This window comes from Xenopus tropicalis, chromosome 3 (genome assembly GCF_000004195.4).
Source record: "Xenopus tropicalis strain Nigerian chromosome 3, UCB_Xtro_10.0, whole genome shotgun sequence".
Taxonomy (NCBI): domain Eukaryota; kingdom Metazoa; phylum Chordata; class Amphibia; order Anura; family Pipidae; genus Xenopus; species Xenopus tropicalis.
Genome location: NC_030679.2, coordinates 1,515,719 through 1,538,435, shown reverse-complemented (window position 1 = coordinate 1,538,435; position 22,717 = coordinate 1,515,719). Strand labels below are relative to the sequence as shown.

At 50.3% G+C, this 22,717-nt stretch overlaps 1 protein-coding gene across 4 annotated transcripts in view; it reads left to right on the top strand.

The window, feature by feature from the left end:
- sox5 (SRY-box 5) overlaps window positions 1–22,717 on the top strand; it is a 159,467-nt gene that overhangs the window by 115,237 nt on the left and 21,513 nt on the right. For all 4 annotated transcript variants that reach the window (XM_031897504.1, XM_031897506.1, NM_001128658.1 and 1 more), the window contains 3 exon segments: window positions 10,057–10,183; window positions 13,635–13,720; window positions 18,457–18,603. In XM_031897504.1, coding sequence (XP_031753364.1) covers window positions 10,057–10,183; window positions 13,635–13,720; window positions 18,457–18,603 — 360 coding nt within the window.

Genomic DNA, 22,717 nt, shown 5'->3' with positions numbered 1-22,717 from the left:
CCTCTCTGTATATTTGTATTTATACATATGGGTAGGGGGTGCCATAGTGTTTCCCTTAGACAGTACAGTATGGGGGTACAGCTTATTGTGTGCCCAGAACATTCCCTCTCTGTATATTTGTATTTATACATATGGGTAGGGGGTGCCATAGTGTTTCCCTCAGACAGTACAGTATGGGGGTACAGCTGCTAATGGCGTTTATTTTGGGGATTGGCTGGGCGGGACCGGCTCCCTAATGGTCGGTATTTCGGCACTTACATATAATAGGGATAAAATCTGGAGCAGCGCCGGTCGGGTTGAACCCGGTGACTTATTAAGAGCGTTCGGCGTGTAATTATCCGCTAATTATAACATTGCGAGCGCCGAGAGTCTGAAACGCGTCCAAAACCCACTTCCGCTCCCAGTGACTTTTGTATAAAAAAAAACGTAAAAAAGTTTCTTTTGGTTATTTTGTGCCTTTTTTTGTGATGCAGCAAATTGGGGCGTAATAAAGGGGGCGGCGGCTTCTATTGGCCGCCCCGGGCGCCTATTAAAGGGCAAATAAAATCATTTTTATTGTGTATCAAGTGAATACAATTAGGGGTACCGGTCCCTGCCCTGAAGAGCTTACAATCTCTTCCTTATATTGTGACAACCCAGCAAGGAGTTTTGGTCTTGATTGGTACATTGGGCAGCACTGGGGTGTCAGGGGCCCAACGGGGGTCCCCCCCAGTCTGGAGGAAGTTTAAAGAGCAGGCTGGGTTGTCGGGGGCCACTGGAGCTGGGGTCCCCTGGGTTTTATCTCTGTCCCCCCCAACCTAGTCTCCCTCCTTTACGTGTGCTCGGGGGAGGGGTCAGGTGGGTGGCTTTGGGTGTGGGGGGCCACAGCAGCCCCCCTGGGTGTGCATTTCCCAGCCAGGGGAGTTGGGGGAGCAGGCTGGGTCGGCAGGGGCAACAGGGCCCCCTAGAGCTGGGGTCCCCTGGGTTTTATCCCCATGTCCCCCCAGCCTAGTCTGCTGTTCTCCCTCCCTTAAGTGCACTTGGGGGAGGGGTCAGGTGGGTGGCAGGGGCCCCCACAGGTAGTGTGGGGGCCACGGCAGCCCCTGTGGGCCCTGCACCCCCCAGTCTGACTCCGGGAGTCGGCAACGGAGGCAAGTGCCTGGGGCACATTTAGGGAGGGAGCTCAACTCAGAGCGAGATCCTGAGCAAAGGCGCAAGGGGGTGAATAAGCATCTGACAGGGCTTTGACGAGGGGGGCAACAAGCCCAGTAGTATTGCCTGGGGCAGAAATAGTACTTGGCCCAGTTCTGGTGGAAACCACCAATCAGGGATCGGGAGAGGGGGGCACTGACGCTGCGGTTCAGAGAGCTGCTGTTTCATTACATCATGTGCCCCACATTTAATTGCCCCCACGGTGGGTGTGTAATGTGTATGTTTGGGGGGCCCCTAGGTGCAGTTTAGCAGAATCACAAATTAGTGCCACAGCGAGGGGCAGGAGCCCCCATTAGTGCCGCAGCGAGGGGCAGGAGCCCCCATTAGTGCCACAGCGAGGGGCAGGAGCCCCCATTAGTGCCGCAGCGAGGGGCAGGAGCCCCCATTAGTGCCGCAGCGAGGGGCAGGAGCCCCCATTAGTGCCGCAGCGAGGGGCAGGAGCCCCCATTAGTGCCGCAGCGAGGGGCAGGAGCCCCCATTAGTGCCGCAGCGAGGGGCAGGAGCCCCCATTAGTGCCGCAGCGAGGGGCAGGAGCCCCCATTAGTGCCGCAGCGAGGGGCAGGAGCCCCCATTAGTGCCGCAGCGAGGGGCAGGAGCCCCCATTAGTGCCTCAGAGAGGGGCAGGAGCCCCCATTAGTGCCGCAGAGAGGGGCAGGAGCCCCCATTAGTGCCTCAGAGAGGGGCAGGAGCCCCCATTAGTGCCTCAGAGAGGGGCAGGAGCCCCCATTAGTGCCACAGAGAGGGGCAGGAGCCCCCATTAGTGCCACAGAGAGGGGCAGGAGCCCCCATTAGTGCCTCAGAGAGGGGCAGGAGCCCCCATTAGTGCCTCAGAGAGGGGCAGGAGCCCCCATTAGTGCCGCAGAGAGGGGCAGGAGCCCCCATTAGTGCCACAGAGAGGGGCAGGAGCCCCCATTAGTGCCACAGAGAGGGGCAGGAGCCCCCATTAGTGCCACAGAGAGGGGCAGGAGCCCCCATTAGTGCCACAGCGAGGGGCAGGAGCCCCCATTAGTGCCTCAGAGAGGGGCAGGAGCCCCCATTAGTGCCTCAGAGAGGGGCAGGAGCCCCCATTAGTGCCACAGAGAGGGGCAGGAGCCCCCATTAGTGCCTCAGAGAGGGGCAGGAGCCCCCATTAGTGCCGCAGAGAGGGGCAGGAGCCCCCATTAGTGCCACAGAGAGGGGCAGGAGCCCCCATTAGTGCCACAGAGAGGGGCAGGAGCCCCCATTAGTGCCACAGAGAGGGGCAGGAGCCCCCATTAGTGCCACAGAGAGGGGCAGGAGCCCCCATTAGTGCCACAGCGAGGGGCAGCTTCAGACTCCATTCCCTCACAAGTAAGTGCGCTGTCGGAGCAGCTCGCCGGCTAATGAGCCCCCCACTCCCTGCACCCTGCAAATTGGAGCTGATCGCAGAGGACGCGCCGCAAACATCAAACGCCAAAGGGACTGCAGTTGTGCAGTATTAATACTCCCAGGGGTACAGGATCGGCTGGGAGTTGGGGGGTATTTGGCACAGGGAGGCAGGGCCTCTGCTTCCGTCATATTGCCCCTTAGAAGAGGTGGGGTACCCCACTATATATACTAATTACATGATTCCATTAGGGAAAGTCCCTCCTCCCATAATTTTATTGCAGGGGGGCCCCCACACAAACAGTCCCTACTCCTTCGGTTTTTTTATTTATTGCAGGGGGGCCCGGCACAAACAGTCCCTCCTCCTTCTGATTTATTGCAGGGGGGTCCGGCTTGAACAGTCCCTTTTCCCCTAATTTTATTGCAGGGGGGCCCCCACACAAACAGTCCCTACTCCTTCTGTTTTTTGATTTATTGCAGGGGGGCTCGGCACAAACAGTCCCTCTTCCCATAATTTTTTTGCAGGGGGGCTCGGCACAAACAGTCCCTCCTCCTTCTGATTTATTGCAGGGGGGTCCGGCTTGAACAGTCCCTTTTCCCCTAATTTTATTGCAGGGGGGCCCCCACACAAACAGTCCCTACTCCTTCTGTTTTTTGATTTATTGCAGGGGGGCTCGGCACAAACAGTCCCTCTTCCCATAATTTTTTTGCAGGGGGGCCCGGCACAAACATTCCCTCCTTCTTCTGTTTTATTGCAGGGGGGCCCGGCACAAACAGTCCCTCTTCTCCTAATTTTTTTGCAGGGGGGCCCGGCACAAATATTCCCTCCTCCTTCTGTCTTATTGCAGGGGGGCCCGGCACAAACAGTCCCTCTTCTCCTAATTTTTTTGCAGGGGGGCCCGGCACAAATATTCCCTCCTCCTTCTGTCTTATTGCAGGGGGGTCCGCCTTGAACAGTCCCTCTTCCCCTGATTTTTTTGCAGGGGGGCCCGGCACAAACAGTCCCTCTTCTCCTAATTTTTTTGCAGGGGGGTCCGGCACAAACAGTCCCTCTTCCCCTGATTTTTTTGCAGGGGGGCCCGGCACAAACAGTCCCTCTTCTCCTAATTTTTTTGCAGGGGGGTCCGGCACAAACAGTCCCTCCTCCTTCTGTTTTTTTTTTTATTGCAGGGGGGTCCGGCTCGAATAGTCCCTCTTCCCCTTATCTTATTGCAGGGGGGCCTGGCACAAACAGTCCCTCTTTCCCTAATCTTATTGCAGGGGGGCCTGGCACAAACAGTCCCTCCTCCCCTGATTTTATTGCAGGGGGGGCGCGACCAATTACACCAGTGGGTGGGGCGCCCCCATTTCCTTGCCCACACCCGCCGATCCAGGTTGGTGGATGAGCTCCAGATCCCAAGCGCCAGGTGTGCGGGCAGCGCCCAATCTCGGGGGCTCCCTCATTAGCCCTAGCGGCTCTGGCGAGGTGCTAATTGGGCGTTGCTAAGCGCGGCTGCCACTTTAACAGGATGTGTAAGTAAAGTTGCGGCGGAATAGAAACGTATTTAAGAGAAGAAGGGAGCGCGGCGCGTTTGAAGGTTTCCAAGAAAGTATTGTTCCTAAGTGACAGCGGGTCAGAGCGAGAGCGCTTTAATTACTCCGACATATGGTTATTAGCAGCTCCTCGCTCAGAGAGCACGAGAGTGCGCGCTCGCTCCTCCGGCGTCAGATGTTGGACATATTGTGAGCGCTGGCAGCCATTGTTTCACTCATTTACTTCACAGAGCTAATTACTCACTAATAATAACTTTACCTTGGAGTTTTACACTCGCCGGTGCCAGCAAACCTGTTCGCACTACATATGCTGATGATTGGCTGCCGGATGGTGCCGGCGCTGTGGGTTCAAGCTGTGCCAGCTGGCGCCAAAACTTACACCCTTTTTTTTTTTTCTCCGAGGAAAGTCATTAAAAGTTTCAGTCCGGGTGCATCTTGGGGGTTTTTGTTTCAAAAGCGAGACTTTCGCTCTCCCCGGGGGCAAATCTCCGCCGCTAATAGAAAGGCATTCGGGGCTGATGAGAAGCCGCCGGTTTATAAAGGGCCACATCAAACCGCGCTTTATCCGAGGCAGCAGATGTTGGTCCGATAGATTGGGGAGCGGGGAGATACATGAAAGGGGGACCCCCCCCCGAGTGGTAGATAAAAGCGCTTCCCCTTTAAATCGACTCCTTGGTGCACCCTGAACGGGGGCGATTGTAGGAACCGGCGGTTATTCTGCATAGGGATTAGTGGGGTGCAACATGGAACTGGGGTGCTTGGTATAGGGAATGTAGGGTGCCTGATGTGGATAAGTGAGAGGTGGCCAGTACAGGAATTAGGGGGTGCTCCTGCAGATGTCTGGGGTGCCTGTTCTGGCTAATTGAGAGGTGGCCAGTACAAGTATTTGGGGGTGCTCCTGCAGATGTTTGGGGTGCCTGTTCTGGCTAATTGAGAGGTGGCCAGTACAAGTATTTGGGGGTGCTCCTGCAGATGTCTGGGGTGCCTGTTCTGGCTAATTGAGAGGTGGCCAGTACAAGTATTTGGGGGTGCTCCTGCAGATGTCTGGGGTGCCTGTTCTGGCTAATTGAGAGGTGGCCAGTACAAGTATTTGGGGGTGCTCCTGCAGATGTCTGGGGTGCCTGTTCTGGCTAATTGAGAGGTGGCCAGTACAAGTATTTGGGGGTGCTCCTGCAGATGTCTGGGGTGCCTGTTCTGGCTAATTGAGAGGTGGCTAGTACAAGTATCTGGGGGTGCTCCTGCAGATGTCTGGGGTGCCTGTTCTGGCTAATTGAGAGGTGGCCAGTACAAGTATTTGGGGGTGCTCCTGCAGATGTCTGGGGTGCCTGTTCTGGCTAATTGAGAGGTGGCCAGTACAAGTATTTGGGGGTGCTCCTGCAGATGTTTGGGGTGCCTGTTCTGGCTAATTGAGAGGTGGCCAGTACAAGTATTTGGGGGTGCTCCTGCAGATGTTTGGGGTGCCTGTTCTGGCTAATTGAGAGGTGGCCAGTACAAGTATTTGGGGGTGCTCCTGCAGATGTCTGGGGTGCCTGCTCTGGCTAATTGAGAGGTGGCCAGTACAAGTATTTGGGGGTGCTCCTGCAGATGTTTGGGGTGCCTGTTCTGGCTAATTGAGAGGTGGCCAGTACAAGTATTTGGGGGTGCTCCTGCAGATGTCTGGGGTGCCTGTTCTGGCTAATTGAGAGGTGGCCAGTACAAGTATTTGGGGGTGCTCCTGCAGATGTTTGGGGTGCCTGTTCTGGCTAATTGAGAGGTGGCCAGTACAAGTATTTGGGGGTGCTCCTGCAGATGTCTGGGGTGCCTGTTCTGGCTAATTGAGAGGTGGCCAGTACAAGTATTTGGGGGTGTTCCTGCAGATGTTTGGGGTGCCTGTTCTGGCTAATTGAGAGGTGGCCAGTACAAGTATTTGGGGGTGCTCCTGCAGATGTTTGGGGTGCTTCCTGGGGTCAATTGAGAGGTGGCCAGTAAAATAATTTGGGGGCGCTCATGCAGATGTCTGGGGTGCCTGCTGTTGTGGAAAGGTGGCCACTATAGGTATTTTGGGGGTGCTCATGCAGATGTTTGGGGTGCCTGCTGTGGTTTATTGAGAGGTGGCTAGTACAAGTATTTGGGGGTGCTCCTGCAGATGTCTGGGGTGCCTACTGGGGTTAATTGAGAGGTGGCCACTTTAAGTATTTAGGGGTGCCACTGCAGAAGTTTGGGGTGTCTGCTGGTGCTAATTGAGGAATAGCCAGTACAAGTATTTGGGGGTGCTAATGCCGACACCTGGGGGGCTGCCTCAGCTAATTTGGGGTGCCCATGCAGATGACTGGGGTGCTTGTTGCACATTTGCTTGCAGGAGCTGTGTGGGACCTGGGACGAGCGCAAGATGGCGGCCGGGAGGCTGCAGCCTCTAAACAATAGAACAGTTTCCCCGTGTCGCGGCCGCGTGCTTCTCTGGTTAACCCAAATTGTCGGGTAATTGTTCTGTGGTTGAGAACAAAATGCTGAATGAAATTGTTCCCAGCACAATAATTGTGTGATTACAGCGCTCGGGTCGCTCGCCAGCGATACAGTCATCGGGTCTGGAAGCCTCGGCGAAACCACAAGACTCGCAGGGAAAGTTCCCATTCGCTTTGTCTGTTAATGAGAAGTGAATTCCGTGTCGGATTTGTGCTACTGCCTGGGGGGGTTATTCCTTTTATTTACCCCTCTCCCAGTCCCGCTCTGCCATTGGCTCATAATCTAAAGGGAAAGTTCTAATCTTGTCCTGTAGTTGGGATGAGATTAATTAGGCCCAAAAGCCTCTATAGATACAAATATACAGAGAAGGAATGTTCTGGGCACACAATAAGCTGTACCCCCATACTGTACTGTCTAAGGGAAACACTATGGCACCCCCTACCCATATGTATAGATACAAATATACAGAGAAGGAATGCTCTGGGCACACAATAAGCTGTACCCCCATACTGTACTGTCTAAGGGAAACACTATGGCACCCCCTACCCATATGTATAAATACAAATATACAGAGAGGGAATGTTCTGGGCACACAATAAGCTGTACCCCCATACTGTACTGTCTAAGGGAAACACTATGGCACCCCCTACCCATATGTATAAATACAAATATACAGAGAAGGAATGCTCTGGGCACACAATAAGCTGTACCCCCATACTGTACTGTCTAAGGGAAACACTATGGCACCCCCTACCCATATGTATAAATACAAATATACAGAGAAGGAATGTTCTGGGCACACAATAAGCTGTACCCCCATACTGTACTGTCTAAGGGAAACACTATGGCACCCCCTACCCATATGTATAAATACAAATATACAGAGAGGGAATGCTCTGGGCACACAATAAGCTGTACCCCCATACTGTACTGTCTAAGGGAAACACTATGGCACCTCCTACCCATATGTATAAATACAAATATACAGAGAAGGAATGTTCTGGGCACACAATAAGCTGTACCCCCATACTGTACTGTCTAAGGGAAACACTATGGCACCCCCTACCCATATGTATAAATACAAATATACAGAGAAGGAATGTTCTGGGCACACAATAAGCTGTACCCCCATACTGTACTGTCTAAGGGAAACACTATGGCACCCCCTACCCATATGTATAAATACAAATATACAGAGAGGGAATGCTCTGGGCACACAATAAGCTGTACCCCCATACTGTACTGTCTAAGGGAAACACTATGGCACCTCCTACCCATATGTATAAATACAAATATACAGAGAAGGAATGTTCTGGGCACACAATAAGCTGTACCCCCATACTGTACTGTCTAAGGGAAACACTATGGCACCCCCTACCCATATGTATAAATACAAATATACAGAGAAGGAATGTTCTGGGCACACAATAAGCTGTACCCCCATACTGTACTGTCTAAGGGAAACACTATGGCACCCCCTACCCATATGTATAAATACAAATATACAGAGAAGGAATGCTCTGGGCACACAATAAGCTATATTCTCATACCGTATCAGCCATAAAGGAATGGGTGATTGTGATGTTATGAATAAGGTTTATGTTTCCCTGTTAGCTCGGCGCATGAATGTGATACCTGTCGGTACATGTAGTTGCCCTTGATGTGACAGAGAGGGTACATTGTACACACGGATGTATTTATATGTTGTATTGTTGCAGGAGAACAAAGTGCAGTCTCTGCTGTTAGTGAGGAGCCTTTGTAGCGATTCACACAGAGGGACAATGTGCCCTTTAGTCATTCCCGGCAGCAGCAGAAAGGGGGGAAGACTATGAGGTCGGATGTGGTTGTTCCGTGTGTCGGGGATACAGGGAGTTGTAGTTCGGCCGCAGCGGGACACATTGGATTGGCCGTAATACTAATCGGTTGCTTTTACCCCCGAGTGTTTGGGGGGCCCCAGAGAGCGTGGGGAGCGTGAAGCCCCTTTCCCACTGGCAGCGGCTCGAGGACATTACAGTCGGCTTCAATATCATCCGTTTTATTTTTATTTATTTATTATATTTTTTTTTTTTTTTTACATATTTGGCAGCTCCGCTCTCGGCAGAACCATCTGTCTTTCTATTCGTGTTTGTGAGGCCTGTTGTCGACTCTTCCCTTGGCAAACTCACTTTTATCCTTGGAAACCGCGCTCAGAAAAAAAGAACTTTTATGGCTCTTTGCCGGAAAAGAACATTGTAACAATTCCGCCCAGCTGTTCCCTTATGCGCTAATAGCAATTTGTATTTACAGTATTAATAGGGGGGGATATTATGTGTGGGGGGGCTCGTATGGCTCCCTGAGCGCAAATCATCTACCCCCATGTCTAACCTGTTGGGTGGATATTTCTGTACCTGAGCCAGGGGTTCCTATTGGTATCAGTTTGGTTACATTGTAGCACTGCGAGGAAAAGCAGGTTGCCGGGGACAGATTCCGGGGACACAATGACATTTTGGGGGGGGGCTCGTATGGCTCCCGAAGCGCAAATCATCTACCCCCATGTCTAACCTGTTGGGTGGATATTTCTGTACCTGAGCCAGGGGTTCCTATTGGTATTAGTATGGTTATATTTTAGCACCGCAAGGAAAAGCAGGTCACCGGGGACAGATACCGGGGACACAATGACATTTTGGGGGGGGGGGCAGTTTATATAAATGACATTCTAAATACAAATAACATACCATTAATGGCCTATGGGATCCTATTGGTATCAGTATGGTTACATTGTAGCACTGAGAGGAAAAGCAGGTTGCCGGGGACAGACACCGGGGACAGAATGACATTTTGGTGGGGGGGAGTTTATATAAATGACATTCTAAATACAAATAACATACCATTAATGGCCTATGGGATCCTATTGGTATCGGTATGGTTACATTGTAGCACTGAGAGGGAAAGCAAGTTGCCGGGGACAGACACCGGGGACAGATTGGCCCAATTGTTGATTGGGGGGAGTTTTTATAAATGACATTAGTATCGGTATGGTTACACTGTAGCACCGCGAGCAAAAGCAAGTTGCCGGGGACAGATACCGGGGACAGATTGGCACAATTGTTGATTGGGGGGAGTTTTTATAAATTACATTGGTATCAGTATGGTTACACTGTAGCACCGCGAGGGAAAGCAAGTTGCCGGGGACAGATACCGGGGACAGATTGGCACAATTGTTAAGGGGGAGGGGGGAGTTTTTATAAATGACATTGGTATCGGTATGGTTACACTGTAGCACCGCGAGGGAAAGCAGGTTGCCGGGGACAGACACCGGGGACAGATTGGCACAATTGTTGATTGGGGGAATTTTTACAAATCACATTCCAAATGCAAATTATATACCATTATTGGCCAATAGGGTGCAGCCTCTTCTCTCTATTACATAAAGGTTCTGTTCTGGCCCCCAGCCCCCTCTTTAAGGTTTTATGTTCTCAGAAATATTCCATTAATATCTGATTTTCATGAATAATCCAGCCCCCCCCCCACCCCCAAAGTTGTAAACTGCCTTTGTTTTCCCAACAGGTTCAAGGTCAACTTCCACCCCTTATGATTCCAGTTTTCCCCCCAGACCAGAGGACGTTAGCGGCAGCGGCTGCGGCGCAGCAAGGGTTCCTGATCCCCCCTGGATTCAGCTACAAGCCGGGATGCAGTAAGTTAATAAGGGGGGGGGTTTGTTTTTCTGGTCTCGATCTATCTTTATATTGCTCTGTATCATCTCTTGGGTTTAGTTGAAGTTCCCCTTTAATAAGAGCAGTTAAGTAGAAGTCTAAAGCGGCACAGAAGTCAGTAGAGCCCGGATCTGGCTGCGACTCAATGCGACGCTGCGGCAGGGAATGCGAGATTGTTTATAACACAAACACGGCAGTCGCGCCCCGAGCCCTCGCTCTGCCGGAGCTGCGCCAAAACATCATCTACGCGCTTGGCGTTGGCTGCAAGGGAAACGGGATCCAAAGGGTCCGGGGCAGATTAACGCAGTGACAATAAAATCTGTTTTTAGTCAGAGAGTCTGTTGGGATCTTTGTCTGCGAGATTTTGGGAGAGGAACCAACAGTCTGTAGGTTGTCAGAGCCGCCGGGTGTTTGGTAAATTCCTTAAGTCCTGATACAGACCTGATAGCGAGCCAAGTGCGAGAGCCGCGCCGGTCCCTTCCCTATTGTTTCCTCTCCCCCAAATATATACAAATATACAGAGAGGGAATGTTCTGGGCACACAATAAGCTGTACCCCCATACTGTACTGTCTAAGGGAAACACTATGGCACCCCCTACCCATATGTATAAATACAAATATACAGAGAGGGAATGTTCTGGGCACACAATAAGCTGTACCCCCATACTGTACTGTCTAAGGGAAACACTATGGCACCCCCTACCCATATGTATAAATACAAATATACAGAGAGGGAATGTTCTGGGCACACAATAAGCTGTACCCCCATACTGTACTGTCTAAGGGAAACACTATGGCACCCCTACCCATATGTATAAATACAAATATACAGAGAAGAAATGTTCTGGGCACACAATAAGCTGTACCCCCATACTGTACTGTCTAAGGGAAACACTATGGCACCCCCTACCCATATGTATAAATACAAATATACAGAGAAGGAATGTTCTGGGCACACAATAAGCTGTACCCCCATACTGTACTGTCTAAGGGAAACACTATGGCACCCCCTACCCATATGTATAAATACAAATATACAGAGAGGGAATGTTCTGGGCACACAATAAGCTGTACCCCCATACTGTACTGTCTAAGGGAAACACTATGGCACCCCCTACCCATATGTATAAATACAAATATACAGAGAGGGAATGTTCTGGGCACACAATAAGCTGTACCCCCATACTGTACTGTCTAAGGGAAACACTATGGCACCCCCTACCCATATGTATAAATACAAATATACAGAGAGGGAATGTTCTGGGCACACAATAAGCTGTACCCCCATACTGTACTGTCTAAGGGAAACACTATGGCACCCCCTACCCATATGTATAAATACAAATATACAGAGAAGGAATGTTCTGGGCACACAATAAGCTGTACCCCCATACTGTACTGTCTAAGGGGAAACACTATGGCACCCCCTACCCATATGTATAAATACAAATATACAGAGAGGGAATGTTCTGGGCACACAATAAGCTGTACCCCCATACTGTACTGTCTAAGGGAAACACTATGGCACCCCCTACCCATATGTATAAATACAAATATACAGAGAAGGAATGTTCTGGGCACACAATAAGCTGTACCCCCATACTGTACTGTCTAAGGGAAACACTATGGCACCCCCTACCCATATGTATAAATACAAATATACAGAGAAGGAATGCTCTGGGCACACAATAAGCTGTACCCCCATACTGTACTGTCTAAGGGAAACACTATGGCACCCCCTACCCATATGTATAAATACAAATATACAGAGAGGGAATGTTCTGGGCACAAAATAAGCTGTACCCCCATACTGTACTGTCTAAGGGAAACACTATGGCACCTCCTACCCATATGTATAAATACAAATATACAGAGAAGGAATGCTCTGGGCACACAATAAGCTGTACCCCCATACTGTACTGTCTAAGGGAAACACTATGGCACCCCCTACCCATATGTATAAATACAAATATACAGAGAGGGAATGTTCTGGGCACACAATAAGCTCCACCCCCATACTGTACTGTCTAAGGGAAACACTATGGCACCCCCTACCCATATGTATAAATACAAATATACAGAGAAGGAATGCTCTGGGCACACAATAAGCTGTGAGTTCTGATCCAATCAGAAGGACAGACACCCAGATACTGTAACGCTGCTGCCTCTATAAGTTCCGTGTTCCTTTGTGGGGAGCCAATTAGTTCCAGTCTATATTCCCAGTTACATGACATAATATTTAATCTCTTTCTGCTCAATTAATAAGAATCAGCAGAGCGTCCCCGTTTGGCCGGCTGATCAGATGATGATATAATTATCTCTGCGCAGAGCATTGCAGGGCCCGGGGAGCGCTGAGCGTTTTGCCGCGCGGAAATCATTGTTCCCTTCGGTCTAACGACTCCTGTAGCGATGGGTCTGTACTGGCGCATAGAGGCAGATAATCCTGATACAGAAAAGACATAAAGGACACGGCCCAAGTCGTTATCCAGCCCCGGGCACAGAGCTCGGCTTCTATCTGGGTATATGGTAGTGCTGCCTTTATTTATACATATGGGTAGGAGGTGCCATAGTGTTTCCCTTAGACAGTACAGTATGGGGGTACAGCTTATTGTGTGCCCAGAACATTCCCTCTCTGTATATTTGTATTTATACATATGGGTAGGGGGTGCCATAGTGTTTCCCTTAGATAGTACAGTATGGGGGTACAGCTTATTGTGTGCCCAGAACATTCTCTGTATATTTGTATTTATACATATGGGTAGGAGGTGCCATAGTGTTTCCCTTAGACAGTACAGTATGGGGGTACAGCTTATTGTGTGCCCAGAACATTCCCTCTCTGTATATTTGTATTTATACATATGGGTAGGGGGTGCCATAGTGTTTCCCATAGACAGTACAGTATGGGGGTGCAGCTTGGGGATATATATATGAATGGTGGGTGCTGCCATGCTGTTTCCATAGAGCTGATCACACCTGGGAAGGCTTTAGGAGACAGTACAAAGGAGCTGGGGGGGTTTAGGGGAAGGCACCAAACCCAAACAATTAGGGGCTGGGAATCTGGTTACTGACATGCGATTGTTGCACAAATTGACAGATTAGGCAAATCCGGGCCACCTGCCCCTATAGGGGGCTCCCTGCCCCCGGTACAAAGCGCCGCCGTCCCATCCCCGCACACTCGCCCAACACATTGTGGAAAGGAAAGAAAAATAAAGGGATGAGGTTTCCACCTTAATTGCCTGCTGCCTTTTATCGGCATTCCTCTCCGGGCCGGCATTGTGCGGAGCGTTAGTGCAGCGTGGCACAATGCCTCCCTTTCATTAGCCCTCGGCTCGGAGCACAAAAGGCGGCTTTGCGCAGACTGAATGCAGGAGTTTAATTTGCAGGTGGAGGGAAGATAAAAGGTGCTGATGCTTCTGTCATTGTCTCGCTTAGGTGACCCCTACCCTGTGCAGCTGATTCCAACTACTATGGCAGCTGCCGCCGCGGCAACACCGGGACTGGCACCTCTGCAGTTACAGGTAAGTGTGAGAAACCTGCGTAGCAACGGGGGGAGGGGGCTATTGTAACTCCCAGCTATAATCCTCTGCTTCCAGCAATTATTTCCCATAATCCTCTATTGCCGGGGCGGTGTGAAACCCATTAGTGCCATTTAGTCCTACAGTGTCTCTGTATATTTGTATTTATACATATGGGTAGGAGGTGCCATAGTGTTTCCCTTAGACAGTACAGTATGGGGGTACAGCTTATTGTGTGCCCAGAACATTCCTTCTCTGTATATTTGTATTTATACATATGGGTAGGGGGTGCCATAGTGTTTCCCTTAGACAGTACAGTATGGGGGTACAGCTTATTGTGTGCCCAGAACATTCCTTCTCTGTATATTTGTATTTATACATATGGGTAGGAGGTGCCATAGTGTTTCCCTTAGACAGTACAGTATGGGGGTACAGCTTATTGTGTGCCCAGAACATTCCTTCTCTGTATATTTGTATTTATACATATGGGTAGGGGGTGCCATAGTGTTTCCCTTAGACAGTACAGTATGGGGGTACAGCTTATTGTGTGCCCAGAACATTCCTTCTCTGTATATTTGTATTTATACATATGGGTAGGGGGTGCCATAGTGTTTCCCTTAGACAGTACAGTATGGGGGTACAGCTTATTGTGTGCCCAGAACATTCCCTCTCTGTATATTTGTATTTATACATATGGGTAGGGGGTGCCATAGTGTTTCCCTTAGACAGTACAGTATGGGGGTACAGCTTATTGTGTGCCCAGAGCATTCCCTCTCTGTATATTTGTATTTATACATATGGGTAGGGGGTGCCATAGTGTTTCCCTTAGACAGTACAGTATGGGGGTACAGCTTATTGTGTGCCCAGAACATTCCCTCTCTGTATATTTGTATTTATACATATGGGTAGGAGGTGCCATAGTGTTTCCCTTAGACAGTACAGTATGGGGTACAGCTTATTGTGTGCCCAGAACATTCCCTCTCTGTATATTTGTATTTATACATATGGGTAGGGGGTGCCATAGTGTTTCCCTTAGACAGTACAGTATGGGGGTACAGCTTATTGTGTGCCCAGAACATTCCCTCTCTGTATATTTGTATTTATACATATGGGTAGGAGGTGCCATAGTGTTTCCCTTAGACAGTACAGTATGGGGGTACAGCTTATTGTGTGCCCAGAACATTCCCTCTCTGTATATTTGTATTTATACATATGGGTAGGGGGTGCCATAGTGTTTCCCTTATAAAGGCCAATTCCCCCTCCCTGTATACCTGATGAATAAGGCTTCTGTAGGGGCCCTGTGGCGCTACTAGTGGTTGGCGGGGGTGTTTGCCAACGCTAAGGGGTTACCGGCTTGGCACTAAGGGGATTCTCGGTGGCGCAGAAAGTGAATTGACAATCGCCATTGTTCTGTTTCTGGCCGGTCGCTGGTTAATTACAGAGTGACAATAGCGCTGATTAATTGGCTGTAATATGGAGGTTGGAGAGGGATAGAGCGGCGCGGGGGCAAGATCTGGGGAGCGGATACAACAGCTGCTCGTGTCACTGGGACTGCATTCCTCAGGCACACAATGTGACAATGGGATATAATGACCCCCCCCCCCCCCCATCCCTGGAAGAACCCACCTCCGCTTCTTTCATCATCAGAACCCACCTCCCAGCGCCAACATGCCTTCCGCTCTCACCGGGCCTCTCAGGGGTGCCACGAAATAAAGGGGAAGCAAAGTTGCCCCAACAGATTCAGCTACGTTTGTTATGTTAGTAAAGAAGTGACGAAAGCCCCCTGTTTCCTGTGGGACAAATGGGAAGGAACCACTGGGTCTGCTCTATGCACGGGGGAGTGTATTTCCTGGTACCCGTGTGACTGTCTCTGCTTCCTTTGCACGGGGGAGTGTATTTCCCGGTACCCATGTGACTGTCTCTGCTTCCTTTGCACGGGGGAGTGTATTTCCTGGTACCCGTGTGACTGTCTCTGCTTCCTGTGCACGGGGGAGTGTATTTCCTGGTACCCGTGTGACTGTCTCTGCTTCCTTTGCACGGGGGAGTGTATTTCCCGGTACCCATGTGACTGTCTCTGCTTCCTTTGCACGGGGGAGTGTATTTCCTGGTACCCGTGTGACTGTCTCTGCTTCCTGTGCACGGGGGAGTGTATTTCCCGGTACCCATGTGACTGTCTCTGCTTCCTGTGCACGGGGGAGTGTATTTCCCGGTACCCATGTGACTGTCTCTGCTTCCTTTGCACGGGGGAGTGTATTTCCCGGTACCCATGTGACTGTCTCTGCTTCCTTTGCACGGGGGAGTGTATTTCCCAGTACCCATGTGACTGTCTCTGCTTCCTGTGCACGGGGGAGTGTATTTCCCGGTACCCGTGTGACTGTCTCTGCTTCCTTTGCACGGGGGAGTGTATTTCCCGGTACCCATGTGACTGTCTCTGCTTCCTTTGCACGGGGGAGTGTATTTCCCGGTACCCCATGTGACTGTCTCTGCTTCCTTTGCACGGGGGAGTGTATTTCCCGGTACCCGTGTTACTGTCTCTGCTTCCTTTGCACGGGGGAGTGTATTTCCCGGTACCCATGTGACTGTCTCTGCTTCCTTGCACGGGGGAGTGTATTTCCGGTACCCGTGTGACTGTCTCTGCTTCCTTTGCACGGGGGAGTGTAATTTCCCGGTACCCCATGTGACTGTCTCTGCTTCCTTTGCACGGGGGAGTGTATTCCCGGTACCCATGTGGACGGCTGTCTCTGCTTCCTGTGCACGGGGGAGTGTATTTCCCGTACCCATGTGACTGTCTCTGCTTCCTTTGCACGGGGGAGTGTATTTCCTGGTACCACCATGTGACTGTCTCTGCTCCCTGTGCACGGGGGAGTGTATTTCCCGGTACCCATGTGACTGTCTCTGCTTCCTTTGCACGGGGGGAGTGTATTTCCCGGTACCCCATGTGACTGTCTCTGATTCCTTTGCACGGGGGAGTGTATTTCCCGTACCCATGTGACTGTCTCTGCTTCCTTTGCAGCGGGGGAGTGTATTTCCCGGTACCCGTGTGACTGTCTCTGCTTCCTGTGCACGGGGGAGTGTATTTCTGGTACCCATGTGACTGTCTCTGCTTCCTGTGCACGGGGGAGTGTATTTCCTGGTACCCGTGTGTGTCTCTAATTCCTTTCCATGGGGAATAGTATAAGTGCAGAATAGGTATAGTTACCGGCTCAGCTGAGTGCCGGGGGGAGTGCACACTCACAGTGAGTATCTGTTTAATAGCCTCATGTTTAAGTCTTGGCAGACTCGGTGCGGGGGGAATCCACCCCCAGACGCTTGTACCCTGGAAGTCAGCTTGAAACAAACAGTAATGGATTTTCAGATCTGGATGCATTATGGGCCGTGCGTGCCAGATGCATTACACTAATGAGGCGAATGTGCCAACCCTCTGTCATTGCCCAGAGCATTCCTGCCATTGTGTCCTTTCCTCTGCATGGGAATGAGACAGTTCTAGGCTGTCTCTCTGCGTACGGTGGGTCTCTTCGGCTGAGATTAAGGCCCCCCGGTGTTGGATTCAACCCCCCCAGACCATCATGCAGAATTTTAGACCAGAGAGAAGCTGATTGGTTCCCCGTAACATTCGGCTAATCCCGAGCTTTGTACAGAGGGTCAATGGAAGGGGTCAGGCATCATATGGAGAGGCAGATGCTGCAGCATATTGGCGCGGATTAGAGCGCAACGCGTGGAGCCGGCACGCGGCACATTCAGCCGGTGTTTCCCTGCGACTGGGGGGGGGGGGCGCCCCCCCACATTGCCCCTTATTCACTAACAACAAATACGCAGGCGCCATAAACACCAATGTAATATATACACTATATATGTACCCGGCTGCACAACTACAACTCCCACACTTTCCCTTTACATCGTTTATTATTATTTATTATTATTTAATTACCGTTCCCCCCCCCCCCACACAAAGAGGGTTTTTAATTTTCCGCCATCGCCCGCCGTGGTGACAGGCTGTACGTTTCCTAATGAAAGTCGTTTGTTAACGAAGCAACTTGGCGGAGCTTTACTGATCGTTAATTAAATTAAATGTAGACACTGGGCGCCTTGTAGATAGGGGGGGATAGGGCAAATCGGAGGCAATGACTCCCTTTAGCCCCTCTAGTAACCATAGCAACGGGCTACCAAGGGCTTCCGTGGTGTGGCCCCGGGGCCCCTGCAGCGCCGGCACCGAGAATCTACAAATAGGTGTCTGTGTCTTTAAAGGGGTGGTTGACCTGTCGTATTGCTAGGAGCTTTGCAATTGGTCTTTATTATTAGTTATTTGCCCTCCTCATCTACATCTACAAAACTATTGCCCCGTGAGCTTACAATGTTATTATCAGTTTTAATTGTTATTCCTTATCTTTGTGTTTAGACCCTGCTCTCGTCCGCTGCCTGGTTGCTAAGGTGAACAAGGCCGCTAGCAACCGGATAGCTGCTGAAATTCAGGGAGTTGTAGTTAAGCTACGCAGCATTTTCCTCTGTCTAGCCCCCCCTCCCCAGGGTGTCATATAACCAGACCCATTGTTGTGCCCCCCCCCATACTGACTGGATCAGACAGGTGACCCCCACCCCCTGGAGACACCCATCACAAAACGTAAGGTGACAGCTCCTGTCTAGAAATATGTCAGCTGTCTCTTTAAATGTGACTACATAGAGCAGCCACCAGAAATGTCTCAATAACACTGACTTTCCCCCCCTGTCTCTTTATTTTGCAGCAATTGTACGCAGCTCAGCTGGCCGCCATGCAGGTGTCTCCGGGGGCCAAACTACCTGGCGTGCCCCCCAGCAACCTCAGCAACGCCGTCTCCCCGAGCAGCATCCATACAGACAAGAGCACAAGCAGCCCCCCGCCCAAAACCAAGGTACCGCCCCCTTTATTTCTGCCTCACTGTCGCCGTTAGCGGGGTCAGCGACCCCCAAATACTTCTGATTGAGTTCCCCTTAAAGAAGTCGGCGGAGCCCTGGGTTGTGTGAAACTAAATCTGTTTCAGTAGTCAGACATTTCCTCACATCTGTCAGTGTTAAAATACTTGGAATGGCTATTGTAGGAACTTGGCACCGGTCACGGGTCTTTACTGAGTCCATAAATCCATCAGTTTCACTACTGACCCATATAAATATACAGGGAAGGAATGTTCTGGGCACTGGTACCCCCATACTGTACTGTCTAAGGGAAACACTATGGCACCCCCTACCCATATGTATACATACAAATATACAGAGAGGGAATGTTCTGGGCACACAATAAGCTGTACCCCCATACTGTACTGTCTAAGGGAAACACTATGGCACCCCCTACCCATATGTATAAATACAAATATACAGAGAGGGAATGTTCTGGGCACACAATAAGCTGTACCCCCATACTGTACTGTCTAAGGGAAACACTATGGCACCCCCTACCCATATGTATAAATACAAATATACAGAGAGGGAATGTTCTGGGCACACAATAAGCTGTACCCCCATACTGTACTGTCTAAGGGAAACACTATGGCACCCCCTACCCATATGTATAAATACAAATATACAGAGAGGGAATGTTCTGGGCACACAATAAGCTGTACCCCCATACTGTACTGTCTAAGGGAAACACTATGGCACCTCCTACCCATATGTATAAATACAAATATACAGAGAGGGAATGTTCTGGGCACACAATAAGCTGTACCCCCATACTGTACTGTCTAAGGGAAACACTATGGCACCCCCTACCCATATGTATAAATACAAATATACAGAGAGGGAATGTTCTGGGCACACAATAAGCTGTACCCCCATACTGTACTGTCTAAGGGAAACACTATGGCACCCCCTACCCATATGTATAAATACAAATATACAGAGAGGGAATGTTCTGGGCACACAATAAGCTGTACCCCCATACTGTACTGTCTAAGAGAAACACTATGGCACCCCCTACCCATATGTATAAATACAAATATACAGAGAGGGAATGTTCTGGGCACACAATAAGCTGTACCCCCATACTGTACTGTCTAAGGGAAACACTATGGCACCCCCTACCCATATGTATAAATACAAATATACAGAGAAGGAATGTTCTGGGCACACAATAAGCTGTACCCCATACTGTACTGTCTAAGGGAAACACTATGGCACCCCCTACCCATATGTATAAATACAAATATACAGAGAGGGAATGTTCTGGGCACACAATAAGCTGTACCCCCATACTGTACTGTCTAAGGGAAACACTATGGCACCCCTACCCATATGTATAAATACAAATATACAGAGAGGGAATGTTCTGGCACACAATAAGCTGTACCCCCATACTGTACTGTCTAAGGGAAACACTATGGCACCCCCTACCCATATGTATAAATACAAATATACAGAGAGGGAATGTTCTGGGCACACAATAAGCTGTACCCCCATATTGTACTGTCTAAGGGAAACACTATGGCACCCCCTACCCATATGTATAAATACAAATATACAGAGAAGGAATGTTCTGGGCACACAATAAGCTGTACCCCCATACTGTACTGTCTAAGGGAAACACTATGGTTCCCCCTACACATATGTATAAATACAAATATACAGAGAAGGAATGTATAAATACAATTACACAAAGCAATGAGGAGTATAAATGCTTTAGGGTTAAACATTAATGTGGGTAATTATTTTTGCCGTGTCCTTGGCAGTCGGGCTCACAGCGGAGCGGGCGCAGAACGCGCATTTGCAGATTGCAGCGAGGGGAGAGGATGGGCCGCTGGCAGGGGAACCTCAGAGAAAAGGCTATGAAATTGCGCAGCGCGGCGCATGTGATGCATGCTGTTTTCAATCTGCTGCGTGCCGGTGGGAGGCTCGGGGAGAGAGCGAGAGATGGAAGGGATAATGCTGAGAAATGACAGACTCGCTCTGACCTCCGAGCTCAGCCTGGAAATCCAACACATTGATTTCACTTTGCTTTCCCGCTGCGAAATCCGGCAGAGTTCAGCTGGAATAAAAGAACAGGATTGGGGGCTAATGCAGATGGCAGATGACAGACAGATCACTTTGTGCCCCCCCCCGTGCCGGAGACAGAGAGAGGGGGGATTAGAGAAAGGTCAGCTGACTGGTGTGTACGGGCTCGGCAGCCCCCCCAAACCTACACGCGGACCCCCTTGTCGGACGTGAAATTGACTGGAAAAGACAATCACGAGGCTTTTATAGCGAATTGTCCCTTTTGTTACAATGTATCTCCTGTATGATTGCAGTTTATATGGATACGGTTTCTATGGCGGTCGATAGGGTGCGTCAGGGGCTTGGGGGGGGTACAGGAGGCCTGACCCTACCACTAGGGGGTCCCCAACCTTCCTATGTTGTGGTGACCCCCAACCATAAAATTATTCCTAATGCTGTCAGAATATGTGTTTCCCGATGGTTTTGGCGACCCCCGTGAAAGGGTTGTTCGACCCCCAAAGGGGCCCCGACCCACTAGGGGGTCCGGCGGAGCAGCACTTGGGTTCAGCAGGAAAGTTAAGGTGGCCGTACACGGTCCGGTTGTTTGGCCACAAAGGTGGGCGATTGACTAATTCAGTCGTTTGGCACTAGGGCCAAGCAGTCAAATTAAACCAGGGGGTAAATGGGGAGCATCAGTGATCCGATATGGCCCCCAATTCGACGGAAAATCAAACCTGCCTGATTGAGATCTGGCCAATTTAAGGTCGAGATCTGGCCAATTTCAGGCCAGATATCGGTCGGGCAGTCCCGTCAGTAGTCCCCATACATGGGCCGATTCTAGCTGCCAATATGGGTCCCTTAGACCGATTCAGCAGCTTATCGGCCTGTGTATGGGGACTACCGACAGGCCTGCCCGACCGATATCTGGCCTGAAATCAGCCAGATCTTGACCTTAAATGGGCCAGATCTCAACCTTAAATGGGCCAGATCTCAACCTTAAATGGGCCAGATCTCAACCTTAAATGGGCCAGATCTCAACCTTAAATCGGCCAGATCTCAACCTTAAATGGGCCAGATCTCAACCTTAAATGGACCAGATCTCGGCCTTAAATCGGCCAAATCTCGGCCTTAAATCGGCCAGATCTCGGCCTTAAATCGGCCAGATCTCGACCTTAAGTCGGCCAGATCTCGACCTTAAGTCGGCCAGATCTCGACCTTAAGTCGGCCAGATCTCGACCTTAACTCTCCCAGATCTCGGCCTTAAGTCGGCCAGATCTCGACCTTAAATCGCCCAGATCTCGGCCTTAAATTGGGCAGATTTCAATCAGGCAGGTTTGACTTTCCGTCGAATTGGGGGCCATATCGGATCATTGATGCTCCCCATATACCCCCTGGTTTAATTTGACTGCTTGACCCTAGTGCCAAACGACTGAATTAGGCCAAACAAGCGGATCTTACTGTGTACGGCCCCATTAACTTTCCTTCCCTGCGCCGCGGGACCCCCTAGTGGTAGGGTCAGGCCTGTACCCCCCCAGCCCCGACGCACCCTATCGACACACTGTAACTGCTATAGAAACCATATCTATATAAACTGCAATTGCTTATTGATACAGTGTAACAGAAGGGACAATTAGCCTGGATTCTCCCGATATCGCCCACCCGTAGGTGGGGGATATCGAGAGAAGATCGGATCTTATGGTGTATGGGGACCTTTAGACAGATCTATTACTTTCTGAGGACGGGGCTGCAACAGAGAATGAGAGCTGCCCCCCCTGAGGCCTCTCTTCTGTTTTTAGCTGGGGGGCTGCAGGGGGGGGGAGAATATTTTGCCCATTTCAGGACTGTTTGGGGGCTAAAAGGCTGGGGGCAGGGTAGGATTTCAGGCTGAATGGGAAGTTAAGGTTCAGGATAGAGTCCCACGTTGGGTCTGGCACTGGGGGGGTTACCTGCAAGAGTGGGGGGAGATGTTGGTTGGGTGTCTTATCCGTATTAACTATCTTTAATTTTACTCTTCTGATGAGGCCACTTCCGGTTGGCATTGGGTTGTGGGCCATGGGTCCAGGT